The sequence below is a fragment of the Lutjanus erythropterus genome, chromosome 18, assembly GCF_056507025.1.
Source record: "Lutjanus erythropterus isolate fLutEry1 chromosome 18, fLutEry1.hap2, whole genome shotgun sequence".
NCBI lineage: Eukaryota > Metazoa > Chordata > Actinopteri > Lutjaniformes > Lutjanidae > Lutjanus > Lutjanus erythropterus.
In genome coordinates, this window is record NC_139334.1 from 36,516,046 (window position 1) to 36,531,170 (window position 15,125).

The following is a 15,125-nucleotide window of genomic DNA, read 5'->3' on the forward strand; positions in this document are numbered from 1 at the left end:
ATGAGGACGGAGAGAAAAAAGCACACACACCAACCAGAAAGGTTAATAACAGCTCTCCTCGTCATCATATTCGACACAACCAGCTACGGGTCTAATTATCATCATTATGGCCTGCAAGGACATCTACTTATCCCCATGACTGGCAGGCCACATGAGCAGCCCTCCTTAACACACATCTATTATTTAATCAAACTGTTCCTTCTTTTGGTAGCACTGGAGGAGACAGGGGAAGTGTGTGTGTGTGTGTGAGCGTACGAGGCAGGCCTTTAATTTCTAGCCTTTTGACTTCCACAATCGCCACTCACATGACAGGAAGGTGCAGTTTATGCCGTCAATCAGGCGGAAGGAATGCATGTTATTAGGAGCGTAGAATGAAACGTGTGGAGGCGGGACATTTTCAGAGGGGGGATTCTCTGTACCGCTCTTCACTTCCTCAACACTGGAGAGAGGAGAGCAGGTATCAGTCGGACAGTTTAGCTCAGAGCTGATGGGGCTACTCCAGTCACTCCATGGCCAAAAATAGAAGTGGATATCAAGTGGATATCCTGCAAAGTTACAGTCATGTAATTCCCTCTGTCTGTCTCTGTCCTGAGCTGTGGTGGAGAGGCAGTAACACAAAGAGGGAATTTGTTACTAAAAAGACTGTGGCTTTGGTACATATTCACGTTTTATCTGACTTTAACTTTAGCATGGAATGAGGGCTCGGATCTGTAAACTCATAAGAGGATGACATGTTCTTAACCAATCCCCTGTAGGGGGTCTGGGGGCATCCTCCTCCAGAAGACACATTGTGAGACTTTAACATGTAATCAAAGCATTCTGGTGCATCTTCTGTTTCAGTTTAAAGGGAGACCTACATCTTCTGCTCCTGTTCTGTTCCTTCTGTTTCTGTAGATATAACTACTTTCGCATTTACCTTAATACTTTAAAAGTAAAGCGAAAAGTATTAAGTAAGTATTAAATAAAAGTTAACTATAGTACTAAAATAAAAGGAAAGTAAAAAATATAAAGTAAGGTATTAAAGTAAAAGTAAAGTAAAAAGTACTAAGTAAGGAGCTAAATTAAAAGTAAAAAGTACTACGTGAGGTATTACAGTAAAAATAAAGTTACTTTACAGTACTTAGGACTTTTACTTCAGTACTTTATGTAGGACTTTAAGTATTTTTACATTGTGGTATTAATGCTTTTACTTAAGTAAAGGAACTGAGTGCCTTTTCCATCAGTGCAGGTCATAGAGTCTGATGAGTCTGATGGGTCATAGAGTCTGATGGGTCATCAAATATGGTGCAACTGACTTATTTTGCCGAGTCATCAGTTAACATGCTCTGTCATTAAACTGGAACACCGGTGGGTCTTGTTTCATTATATGTTTTGTTTTATTTCCCTCTTACGACAATGATGGACATTAAAATTGGATAACAATATGGTTGCAGTGGGAGTTTGCCTTAACTCAGCAAAATGATCCTGAACTGTAACACTAACGTTGTAGGTTAATATACAATTAAATGAAGTTAACTTTAGCTGACATGATAACAAGCTGGCACTTTTTCCATTCTAAACAGGTTGGGAAAGATCTGATAGGTTATGTTAGGACACCCTTCAACTTGATCTGGAAGCTTAATGTTACTTTAGCAACTAGTTAGCTAAAATTAAGCTGGTTAAACAACATGTTATGTAGTCTGCAGGAAACAAGACTTCCCTTTTTTCTATGGTGCTGCTCAAAACTAGCATCCACTGTTCACATGCATATTTAAGAGGGAAAAGAAGATGACGCAGTTATATTGACCGTGATTGGCCAAAAGACTTCTGACTTCTCACCAAAGACGTTGAGGATGATCAAAAGCGACTAGATTGCAAGTATGAGAGCTGTGGACTAGGATGGAATCTCATCCAATCTTTTAAGGGTTCAACAAAACTAATCTTGCTCCTGGGATCGTGTATTTCATATCAGCTGATGGTTTTTTCCCAGATAGCACACATACATCTCGCCGACGTCGGCCTCAGATCGTGCGTCGGCATTCTCCCCCTGACGTCTGTAAATGCATCGGAGAAGCATCGGCCCATAGCAGGGACATGGTTTGCCAGAGGGTGGGATTATGCGCGCCATTTCAAAGTCAGCGATAGGTCGGCTGTGGATCGATACATTGCACGTTATCCAATTGGTGCCACTGTCAACGGAACTGAGAGCAGGCTTTGGAGACGGAGAGGCTACTTCATGTCAGCCAGGACTAGTCTTCAAGTAAGCTCACTTAACGTAAATATATAAAAAAAAATAGCTGTCTTATAAATATGACATACAGGGTTAGCAAGATAAATCGGGATTTAGCAACATAAGTTGTTAAGCCCTGACTGGGTATGTTAGCACAGGTGAAGAGCCCAGATGCCGACTCCTAACAGGCTAGCTAGCTAGCTTAACAAACGTTATCGTTAGTTGCTTAGACCTGACCAGCAAATGTATCAACTAGCTCTAACTTCATTTAGCCATTGCTAGGTAGCCATAAGTCTTTCCAGCACGTGAACAGTCTCCACCTAGACAGCAAATCATTGTTGAATTTGGGAAAGGGTCAGGTAACGTTAGTAAGCGTTAGCTGTTAGCTAGTAGCTGGTGGGTTTTTACAGCTGCGGAGTTAACTTTAGCAGTTAACTGGCAGCTAATGAAGGGAAGCTCTGCTCTGCTCCATTTGTAAATATGACTCGGTGTAATATTTTCTCATAGTTCGGTACTGGTTATGGACTATTGTTGGTGTGTTTGTACTGCAAGTGAAGTTAATATCCACTTCACGTAGGTGTGTGGAAAACACAACAGACTCCAGTTGTTTCTGTCATGTCCCTCCATGACACGTACACGTACAAATAGACACACCAAGGAAGGAAAACGTAGCTATGCCTTTTTTCCCGGCTGCCTATGCTCTTTAGCTATTAAAGGTGTTAAAAAGCACCACAACAAGGCCTCCAAATAACCCATGCTTCATACAGTGTCACAGGCAACACTGTATGAAGCACCAGCAGAAAGCATGACTTGAAAATATGAACCACAAAAAGTTTGCGTGTATTATTTTGCGGGTCGGTCTGACAGCCCCGGCTTGACCGCGGATAGCTGCTGAACTCCGGCCAGCTCTACAGGAGAGGCGGAGGGGGGTGACTGGAGGGACATGACAGAAACAACTGGAGTCTGTTGTGTTTTCCACACACCTACGTGAAATGGATATTAACTTCACTTACAGTACAAACACACCAACAATAGTCCATAACCAGTACTGAACTATGAGAAAATGTTACACCGAGTCATATTTACAAATGGAGCAGAGCAGAGCTTCCCTTCATTAGCTGCCAGGTAACTGCTAAAGTTAACTCCGCAGCTGTAAAAACACCGAAGCCCACCAGCTACTAGCTAACAGCTAACGCTTACTAACGTTACCTGACCCTTTCCCAAATTCAAAACTGATTTGCTGTCTAGGTGGAGACTGTTCACGTGCTGGAAAGACTTATGGCTACCTAGCAATGGCTAAATGAAGTTAGAGCTAGTTGATACATTTGCTGGTCAGGTCTAAGCAACTAACGTTTGTTAAGCTAGCTAACTAGCCTGTTAGGAGTCGGCATCTGGGCTCTTCACCTGTGATAACATACCCAGTCAGGGCTTAACAATTTATGTTGCTAAATCCCGACTTATCTTGCTAACCCTGTATGTCATATTTATAAGACAGCTATTTTTTATATATTTACGTTAAGTGAGCTTACCTGAAGACTAGTCCTGGCTGACATGAAGTAGCCTCTCCGTCTCCAAAGCCTGCTCTCAGTTCCGTTGACAGTGGCACCAATTGGATAACGTGCAATGTATCGATCCACAGCCGACCTATCACCGACTTTCAAATGGCGCATAATCCCGCCCTCTGGCAAACCATGTCCCTGCTATGGGCCGATGCTTTTCCGATGTATTTACAGACGTCAGGAGGAGAATGCCGACGCACGATCTGAGGCCGACGTCGGCGAGACTTATGCGTGCTATCTGTGTTTAGCGAAACTGGACCAGCAGTACCAAATTTTATCACTAGCTGTTACGGGTGACTCAGTTGCTGCAGAGTAAAGAGAGTAGGTAGTTTTTTTTTTTTTTTTTAATTGAAACAGGTACAGGAATTATTGAGTTTGCATTAACAGTGTAATGCAGTGACTTTAACAGTAAAAACAGGAGCAGATCAAAGCAAGTTTCTCTGAAGCTGACAGCAGGGAAGAGAAACAAATATGCTGGAAATTCCCCTGTCTTCTTGGATGATCAGGACTAGCTCACTGTGTGATTCCTGACTCTCAAAAAAACAATACTACACTGGACTTTTCTCAAGCAGCAAAACACATCAACATCTTCAGCTTTCACACACAAACAAACACGCTAGTAAACTCAAAAATAATTTAGTTTGACAAGAAAAATACTCCTAATAGTCCGAAACCAAACACTGTTCTCTGCAGCACTGTGTCTCTCTCAGTAGAGGTAATCTTCCACTCCACCTGCTCATCTCTGACCAGTTCTGCTTCTGCAGCAGCACAATGGATACAACACGGATACAACACTTCCATGAATGAGAGTAGAACTGAAAGTGTCAGTTTTGCACAAATGTTTCACAATAAAAGAAGAAGAAGGCATTCTTTATTTATCCCCTGCGGGAAATTGCACTCTGTTGTAACTTTTTGTACACAGACAGGCCTGAAATATACACCCATGCACAAACACATACATATACATACATATAGTCAGCCCCCCCGAACAGTTAGAGTTTAGGTGCCTGGCTCAAGGGCACCTCGGCAGTGCCCAGGAGGTGAACTGACACCTCTCCAGCAATCCCACCTCACTGTGGTCCATCCTGGACATGAACCAGTTCCCAAGCCAAGTCCTGAGTTACTGCCACCCCAAAAGGCCTTGCTAAGAAATAAAAGGCTCTTGGCCTGAAACTAGGGGGCTTTTAGTTTGAAACAAATACAGGAAGTGTTTAGTTTTGTATCTCTGCTACATTACTGTACTGACAATCTACAGCTGGCTAGCTACCTCGCTAACATTCAAACAGAGAGTAAACATGACAGACATGACTTTTATTAGAGTTGATGAGGTGATGGGATGACAGCAATCTCTATCACAAACTAGTTTGCAACTTGTCTTTTACTGAGTATTCTCTGATAGTAACCAGCAGCCAATAGATCTGGGTATCCCTACTAATTATTTTAGCTTAGAATTACAAGTAAATGTTAAGTTAAGAATAAGTATTTATGGTGAATTGAATAGTTAAACCATATTCCTGTCCTGCAAATTAATATAGAATAAGCTTTAAATTCCTCTCCCATGCAAACCCAAAATAAACTGCTATTGAACCAGTTGTGATACATGCATGGTTTTGATCTCTTTGAAAGATAACACTCTGATAGTTTTCCCCCTAACAGAATTACTGTAAATGCTACTGGCACTGAGTATTGAGAATATTTTCCTACAAACAGATGCTGCAGATGACCTCTAACTGTGACTTATTAGCTGGAAAAGACTATTTAGCCTTATCTTGTCCCATGTTGTGATAACAATTCCACAGAAAATGAATTTCCATGTTTTTCTACAGGTATGTCCAGGTGTTAAAAAAAAGACATTTAGGCCAAAAAAATCTCTTCTTCAGAGTAACTGAAGCATAGAACATTATAGAGCTTTTGTCCTTGATGAAACTAACTCATGCATATAAAGGAGTCAAAACAAATACTGTGGTGGAAAACAGTTCATACTCAATGAAACTAAAATTAAAATTACATAATTTTCCCATTCTGCCTTCATATCATCTATTTAAACTGCATATGGTCATTTTTGGTATTTCATCTGCATAATCTGTCTTTACGCAAGAGAAGAGAGACAGCCACTTCTGTTCAGTGCAGACTCTTTGCTATTGGCTATTGTGGACTGTGGACAGGACAGGGAAGCTACTATTGGCTCAAGCGAGGGGCCAATCAAAAGGTCAGAGTGCAGTCACCATTTTGACACCAAGATACTGCTAACATCTACATGCTAACGCAAGTTATGTTAGATGATAACTGGAAGATTGGCTAATTTGAACTGATGCAAAGCAGTTTGTGGATATTTAATCGTGTGTTTTGGCCTAAATATTTGACTGGATTAGATCGACTGGTCCTTTGCCAATGAAATAAGAAGGATTGTGTCAGAGTTTTATTGATCAGTGGAGTAATATGAGGCATCATAGATGAGTAGCCTAAATTTTGTATTTTTTTGTTGATTTGTTGGTGGCATTGATTGTACCTCTTGGTGTGATTGCATGTTGAAATGATTTGCATTGAGTTTTACAAAGATATGTGGCGTGAGTATCCACTTGAATGTAGATGTGTATGTAGGAGTATTGTTGTTTACTCAACAGTCAGGCCGTCTGACTCAAATTAGGTGTTTGTATTCTGCAAACCCATTGCTAGATGCCTTTAAATCCTTCACATTGGTCCTTTAAAGAGAAAGTCTGCTCTTTGGCATTGGAAAATATTTATATAGTGACTGTTGGCATTAATTGATTTTGTACCAAACTAAAAATGTTTCTCACCAGAGCCTTGGCCAGATGGACCATGCCATTTGCAGTGATCTGGTTGTTCCTCAGCAGTAAGACCTTAAGACCTGCCGTCTGCCGCCTCAGACCATCACACAGCTCCTCCAGACCTGGACAGGAAAAACAAAAACAAAAACAAAAACAAAACCAAAACATGAAGTCATGGCAATTAACAGAACATGTTCAACTGAACTACTTGTCTGTGTTTGTGTTTGGAAGCTAAATAGTACTGACAGATGTTAAGTGGGAGTGTTGCTGCAGTGTTACTCATGACTTTAGCTCCAGTAACTACGAAGGCAGTTGCTATGTGCTCAACCTTTCACATATCTATATTAATTAGATAATATTAATGCTGGACTGGAAGCTGACAGTGTGATGACCCCTCCCACTGTATTTACCTATCATTCACTGTGTTTGTTAGCTGCTGACAGGCAGTTAGGTGGGTCATACTTTAATTAGTAAAACCTAAACAAGGGCTGCCAAAGTTACTAACTACTAATTAGTTATTACTAATAATTATCATTAAGATTATGTGTCACACTTGCAAACAACTTGTGCAAACATTTACTCTGCCTCTTACTCACACAATTTAGAATTTATTATTAAAATTTAGGAATGCATTTTGTAATGAAACATTTTGCCTCAGGTTTAAAGGAATACTTACAACATATCCTTATTTCTTTGTTATTCTATCATTCAGCACAGATATGTCCCCCATTAAACACATTTCATAAACAGGATGAATCCCTGTGTTCTCACTTACTGAGTCTTGCCCACATGGTGATGAACACATGACTTTTTACATATCAACTCTGCCCTGTGCAAGTTTGAATAAATACATATTTTTTTTTGCCTTGTCACAAAGAGGAACAGCTTACCACCGTCTGCTACACAATTGTTGCTGAGCTCCAGCATCAGTAAAGTGGTGTTGTAGCATAGTAGGTCTCCTAGCTGCAGGGCGTCCTGGTAGCTGTTGAGCAGGTTGTTGGTGAGGTGGAGCTCTTGCAAAGCCTTGTTTGACTTCAGTGCACCAACTTTAAGAAGCAAGAGAAAAGAGAGTTCAAAAGATGTGGAACAGGATCTGAAACTGACATTATTCTCTTTAAGTAAGATCATTCTTTTCAAACTTGTCAATTTGTCTCCAAACTGAAGGTCATTGAAGACAAAGGAAGGGGATTAATGCTGTTGTGAACCAAGAATCAGTAAGTAGGGCGAGCAAAGTGGGTGTCATGCTGTTGAGGGCAACACGTCAAACCTGAGGAAACACCTGGTCAAACACTTAATATATCTCAAAGTCCAACACAGCTAACGTTAGCACGCTGGCAGCCAGTGTGAGGATGTTGAACCAACCATGGACAACAAAACTTAACGTGATTCATCGACAACTTCATTGACATCTTTGTCAATTTATCAGCTCGTTAAATAAGCTGCTGTTGGAGATAACTGGGCTTCTTTCACTGTCTTGGTTAACGTTAGCTCTGAAAGTTCTTATCAAGTTTGTATGTATGTTACAACAGTATGTACGATTTTGCATACCCATTGCATACTGAACTGCACACTATTTAAAGTAGATATTACAGTATGCAAGGACTGTGGTACAGACAAAACAACAACAGGAAGTAAATCACATGTGCTTCCTCTGAGACACACAGCATGCCCTGGTAACAGTTTTTGAGGGAAGATGGAGGGAATTTATTTTGTGTGGTGTGTAAAATGTTCTAAATATATAACAAAATGCTCCAAATGAATAAACTGACCTACAGTACTTTTTTGAAACCAGAATAGGGCTGGGCATTATATCAGTGCTATATCATATCACAGCATCAGACCAGGTATCTGGACAGATTTTGTTATATTGTGATTTAACATAAGTGTTGTCTTTGCCTGGTTTTAAAGGCTGCATTACAGTAAAATGATGTATTTACTGAACTTACATTTGTATGAGTTTTTGTTTCCTGAATCTCTGTAATGGAGGTGGCGAGTGCAAAGTGAGCATGCCCACAATTATTAGAATAAGACCTGGGTTGACAAATACCAAGATTTTCTATAACACTGGTTCTTGAAAGTTATTCTGTTCACTGTAGTGGTCCACAGTGGGAAGCCAGTGGGGGGTCAGGGATAATATGAAGCTCTTGCATGTTACACTCAACTGGAGAAGCTTCTTGCTGGAAGGTAAAATGACCAGATGAGGCTGCCGTGGGCTATATGCATCTCCAAACAACGAAGAAGCTAGCAGTGATAAGGACTGGTTTGTACGGAAATTTGTTCCACTAACTTTGGAAGGAACCACCCACCCACTGCCCCAATTAAGACATATAGATTGTTTTCAAGTGATATTAGTTATGATCCATTGTACTAACATGTCCTATGAGTGCCAAACATGGGGCCTCCAACTTGGAACTGCGACAGACTGATTGATGGCGAGTGAACTTGAGCATGAAAACGAGAGCACAGCAGGAATCGCCGCCTCCTGCAATTACTGCGGTAAAGATCAAGTAGCACTCCTGCACCATTCTAACATGAAGCAGCCATTGTTGAAGGCAGAGTTTGGACTCCTCGGCACAGCAGACCTTACAAAACACTTGTCACATTTCAATGCCCTCTCCTCAAAATGTCAGTCTGTGGGCCATTGTTAGAATCTTTTCATTATGGTACTTTATCACATCTTTGCTGCTGTTTTGGGGGGGTGTAGTTTATTTATTTGTTTGTTGAGGGCATTCCTTGTGTATTTGTGTAATGTGCACTGTACTGTGGCACACATGTGTCCGTGCTGCCTGAGCCCTCGCTGTCCTTGCATCCAGATCGATGCTGCAGATTTGATCAAGCCTGTTGGGCTGCATGTGGAATGCCAACATTGTCATCAGGCACAGTGGGAACCAAATGTTGGAATCGGTGGGATTGATCCGGTTGACTCCACCGCGAGCGCCCAATCCCGCAATCAGAGGCCCCTCCGATCGAAGACAATGATCCTCAGCTGGGACCCCCCACTGGGAGGGAAGAAGGGGAGGTGGCGGCGGGCTCGGTAAAGGCAGAGAGGATGGGGTGGGATGAGAGATGAGTGTGGGAGGAGGAGGTGGGTTGTGGAGACCCTAAAATATCAAAGAGATCCAGGAAATGGCTGAAAATGTTGGAGGAACAAGTTGTTGTCGGGAAGAGTGGGCAGCATACTGCGTCCATTTGGTTCTTCTTCTGCTGCCAGCTGAGACGAGATGAGAGGTTCTGTTCACTGTTTTGATTTTTGTGCCAACCAAAAGTCAGAAACAGGGACTGTTTTGCCTTGACATTTAATCATAAACTAGATTTTTTTTAAATTATCTATCCAGGAAGTTGCAATGTTGCAATTGCAACAATTCAAGCAAATTCAACTAATTCATATGTTTCTGTGCCACCTTGCATTTTTGTCCAAACTCTGCTTCTTTTCCACAAATCTGACCAGTCAGCTGTGTCCCATGAGTTCCACCAATCACAGCAGTCCAACACACAAACATCGTGCATCTCAATGAACTGAATCAATGTTTTATTATTCACAATATTTTTGCATTTAATATATATTTTTTATTTTATTTTCTGAAAAGAAATCATATGTTGTTGCTATTGACATTTAGCAATACTCTGTGCACTTTTATTTGAGAATTTCTTTCTGAGTTTGAGCTCAAAAAGATTTTACTTCTTTGTGGAATACCCCTCAGGTAAATTCTGCAAAAATTTTGGTACTTGTAGAGTTGTTGTCTGTTGACATCACATCTGCAGAAACATGGCAGACCACAGTATGTTTTTGTATGTATATTTTTTTCATTAATTTATATTACATATCAATCTTTGTCTCACTTGTCACTTGAAGTGGCCTAGATTAGTTATTTATTGGCCTTAACCCTGATAACAAGTCAAGTAACAACATATTTTAGTTTTTTAAGGGAATGGACTGGAGCGCATTACGACTGAAAATCTCAGGACACAGTGAAGTCAGAGGAAAGACCTGAGACCATCTGAGGAGCAAACGAATCCAGAATTACTACTGTTAGGCCTATATCATTTTCCAGCTCAGCACTTTAAAGGTCCAATGTGTAAGTTTTATGAGTTTGTCAGAATATGGCAGAAATGGAATCTAATATTTGTAAGTATGTTTTCATTAGTGTATAATCTGAAAAGACCTGAGAGGTGTTTCCAATACCTCAGAATGACCCCTGTATATGTAGAGAGGGAGTGGGTCCTCCTCTATTATGACCACTGTAGTTCTTCCTACACACTTGGAAAGGGAGAGTGAGATGAGGCATTTTCAATTTGCAAGCTCACTGCTAGAGGCCACTAAAGCCTACACACTGGCGCTTGAAGTCTGTTAAAACTAACCAGTAATCAACCGCTGTCTGAGCGTTGTGTTCCCAGGTTGTGAGTGTATTTTTGTTTTTGTTTTGTTTGTTTTTTGTTTAGAGTATTTTCATGGCATCAGTCCAGAGGTTGGCCATGTTGCTGGTAATGACCATAGACAACACATCTCAACTCTCCACGATTCTTGATGATTTGCTGTGTTCAAATAAGGTCACATTTACCATGTTCAAGATACTGTCTGAAAGCTCTGAGTTCATGAGTCGTCTACCGACTTCATACAAGTTCATAAGTAACATTTGAAGGCAGCAATGTCACTCAAAATGGTCAATTTTGGTCAACAGTATGAGGCTAGTATTTCTTCAGTTGACTGTTAAATAATTGTTTGAGGAGGGATGTTTTAATTGTTTATACATTTATGTCAGACTGCATTTGATCCAAAAAGTTGCTCTAGTAAAAGGTCAGGCTGAAATCCTTTAAGTCTTAGATATTCAGTAAATGTCCACAGTGTAAAGATCACGGTGTGGCAGAAAACAAGGAAGTTCAATATGGAACTACAGACCTTCACCACCTGTTAATCTGAGTTTCTCAAAATGTTGCAGCCTTTCCTACTGACCGAGTCCATCTCTGTAATTTTTAGCAACATCTACATGTTTTTACTGAACTTTTTCAGGTTTAGACATCCTGAAGTCATCTTGAATTAAATATCCAGCATGTAGTTCAGTCGTTGTTTACATCCCAGTATCTCTGACCAAACCACGTTGGTGCAAACACTATGTATGTGTATGTGGGAAGGGGTCATGTGACCGCAGCAGTATCCCACTCTCCCACTGCCCCTCAGCATCGCCACAGTTACCACTCAGAGATACAATATCAACCAATCAATGTGAGGCCCAGACCTCACTGTTTTTGTTTATTGACCTTTTTAATCATTTGTGGGTAATGAAAGTGTTCATATGCAGCATCTGTGTTTGTGTGTGTGTGTGTGTGTGTGTGTGTGTGTGTGTGTGTGTGTGTGTGTGTGTGTGTGTAGTTGGCTGTTTAATATGTGTGGGAGTGTGTACAGACCAAATGTAGGATGAAAACAATTAGAAATGTTCAGGTTATGTTTTTGTTCAAGAGGCTCTGTGTCTCCAAAGCGTGTATTGTGCATGTGTGTGTTAGTGTGTGTGTGTGTGTTTGTGTGTCCTGGCTGCCAGAGCCTTCATAGATGTGTGCAGCAGTGTGTAAAGTGACAGGTAAGAGATTAGGCTTCTAATCCGGGTCCAGACCTACAGAGAGGGTCACAGGTCAAAATCTGGTCCTGCTGGCCACAGGACACACACACACAAACACACACATACAGAACCACACACCTATACACACCTACAAATGCATGCAGACACACATGATAACAAACATGATCTCAGTGTAGCATGACTTTGTGTGTGTGTCATACCCAGTGTGTATAGTGGCATGCCACTGAGCTGGGCGTTGTGAAGGTGCAGCACTGTGAGCCGGCTGGTCAGCAGAGCTCTAGATAGACACTGGGCCGGGTAGTCGACCACGGGCACATTACACACATCCAGTCTGGACAGACGCACACTCTGAAACACACACACGCAGAAATAAAATGAATACAGACAAAGAAACAGTTGAAGACACATCAGAATGTCTTATCTGCCCCGAAGTAGAGAAGGAACAAAAGAAGGAGAGGATGTGTGGTGAAAGAAAGAGCTTCACCATCACTCAGGCCTGTCGAAACAGAGGTGGTGGTGAGCAGCTCCACTCTCACACTGGACCGTCCGCCAGCCTGTCCTCCCTGACATCAAACACTGAGGAGAGAGCAGGAGGAAGAGAAGAGGAAGCCTGAGTGATGGGACGGACGGTCAGGTGGATACTGCAGGATGATGTGGAGGGTTGGTCGGGGCAGATATGGGCCATCATGGGAGGAGGTTTGGGATGGTGCTGCTGGTGGCATACGTACAGAGCTCTGATATGTGTAGAATGGTACTGGCAGCAGCTGAACAGACATTACAGTAATTCAATAACCAAAAGTAGAAACAAAAAAAATGCCTTTAAGTTTAACAATGCTGCAGATTTAATTTAGTCATTCTGATAAAACCTGCCCTGTTTTTTTACAAAATACCTTTCTATTCTACCAATTTGCTTTGTCGAATACATTTTGACGAAGCAAATTAGTTGTATATAAACATAATCTGTGGTATGCAGGGTTGGCTAAAACTAATTAAACTTGTAGTAGGATTTGGATGAAAGTTTGAGAGATGATGCTTATTAGAGTCATGACAAGAGCTGCAATGATCAGTCGATTAATCAATTAAAGAAGACAGAAAATTAATGGCCTACCATTTTGATAATATATTAACCATTTCAGTCATTTCTAAAGGACAAAAGTCAAACATTTGCTGTTAAATGTGAGGATTTGCTCCTCTTCTTGTCATTTATGACAGTAAAAAAAAGAGTCTTTGGGTTTTGGACTGATGATTAACTACTTAATTTGGAAAATAAATGGCGGACTAATCGAATGAAAGTAATCAATAGTTGCAGCTCTGGTCATGACCCTTAACTGTAAATACCAAAGTCATGCCTCCCACTGTACAAAAATATCCTGGGAAGCGCTGCCATCTTGTGCTGGTGACATCATCAGTCTACGAGTCTGTGTGATAGTGATCGGGGTTGGAGCTGCGGTACCAAAGTCCCGCCCACACAGCTGGATAGCTCGATTGTGAGGTCAGCTGTTAATCATGACATGAAACCCCCTTTTTATAGGATCAGATATCTGATGAGAAAAATGAACACTTGAACAAACGTTGTGACTGAAAATGACAGAAACCATCTTTGATTTTTTAGTTTGGCTCATGTCCCATCTGCTAACATGGAGGGGGCGGCGTTCATCCAGATGTTTTGGCTTCACTTTCTGAGAAGCTGTTATTGTGTCCATGTTCATATACAGTTAATGGTCAGGATCTCATCAGACAAGCATTTAAAACAGCCTTTCTAAACATATTCAATTCATTTTTATGGAGCTTCTATGGTCTGTGACCTACATAAATCTGTGCAAATTTTTCACCATGATTTCAGCCTTTTGGTTGACCAAACTATCTGAACAGTGCTGATCTTTGAAAGTCCAGTGTGTAAGATTTAGGGGGATCTATTGGCAGAACATGGCAGAAATAGAATATAATGCTCATAAGTATGTTTTCATTCATGTATAATCACCTGAAAATGAGAATCATTTTTCGTTTTTGTTTCCTTTCATTAACATCACCCTACCAAACGGCTTTTTCTTGAGTTTTGCTGCCACTGTCGGTTCTCTTACACACTTGGAAGGGAAGGCTGAGACGAGGTGTACTCAACTGGTTGCAATCTACATCCTCACTGATCGACTGGGATCCCACTAAATCCTACACACTAGTCCTTTAAGGCAACAGAGAGCTGGAGAGTTCAAAACAGGGGTAAAAATGTAGCAATATCAGCTTTGTTGCACATCCATGTTTTATATAACCCTAATCAGTGTGACTGACTCCTCAACAGAGGCGTGCTTTACAGACTGAGACAGGCGTCTCTTGAATACACTGTGAACTTCTAAAGAGTTAGCAGCTGAGCAAGTCTGGAAGGGCAGGGTGAGACGAGGTGTATTCAAGCCAGCTATAGTCCACCAATTAGAGAGGCAAAGTCACACCCCTTCTGGTGTGCTCCATGGGACCTAAAAAAATATGAACAGTAGTCCACGGTGAGACACAAATAGTTATTGGATTCCATTTGAACTGTGCCATGAATTGCACATATGATGTTTGTCAATTTAAAACACAACTTTACAAGTCAAGTCTCCATTTATGGTAGGTAGGTTTGTGAGGTAGGTGTGAAAATGCTCATTGACCTACATTTGACCTACATTTTGTACAATATACACCGTCAACACAAATATCGCTGTCCATTGTACCATTATCTTACCTGAAGTGTTTCACCCAGCATCCTCTGGTCCTTGGACCAGCTGGCATGAGAAAGAATGAGTTAGACCCCTGTTGTGTGACTACATCTCAGTGTGAAAACACACAGACATCGTAGCTTCATCGGCTAACATTAACTTTTGGAAGTCATGAAAGTCACAACCTCACTTACAGACTTCTGGGTGTGTAGTCTTTCTGATTAGGTATCTTCACAGTCTGGACAGTTTCACAACAAATTGTGACTTTTTTGACTTGAAAAATTATTCTGAAAATCGACAAATGT

The 15,125-nt window shown here is 41.1% G+C and overlaps 1 protein-coding gene across 1 annotated transcript in view; it reads right to left on the reverse strand.

Annotated features, from left to right (window-relative positions):
* LOC146311411 (protein phosphatase 1 regulatory subunit 37) overlaps nt 1-15,125 on the reverse strand; it is a 97,803-nt gene that overhangs the window by 50,651 nt on the left and 32,027 nt on the right. Inside the window, exons 4-6 of the mRNA XM_084743011.1 lie at nt 12,331-12,478; nt 7,448-7,603; nt 6,567-6,679 (exon numbers count right to left, since the gene is read on the reverse strand). Of these exons, the coding sequence (XP_084599137.1) occupies nt 6,567-6,679; nt 7,448-7,603; nt 12,331-12,478 (417 nt within the window). The remainder of the gene's footprint in view (nt 1-6,566; nt 6,680-7,447; nt 7,604-12,330; nt 12,479-15,125) is intronic.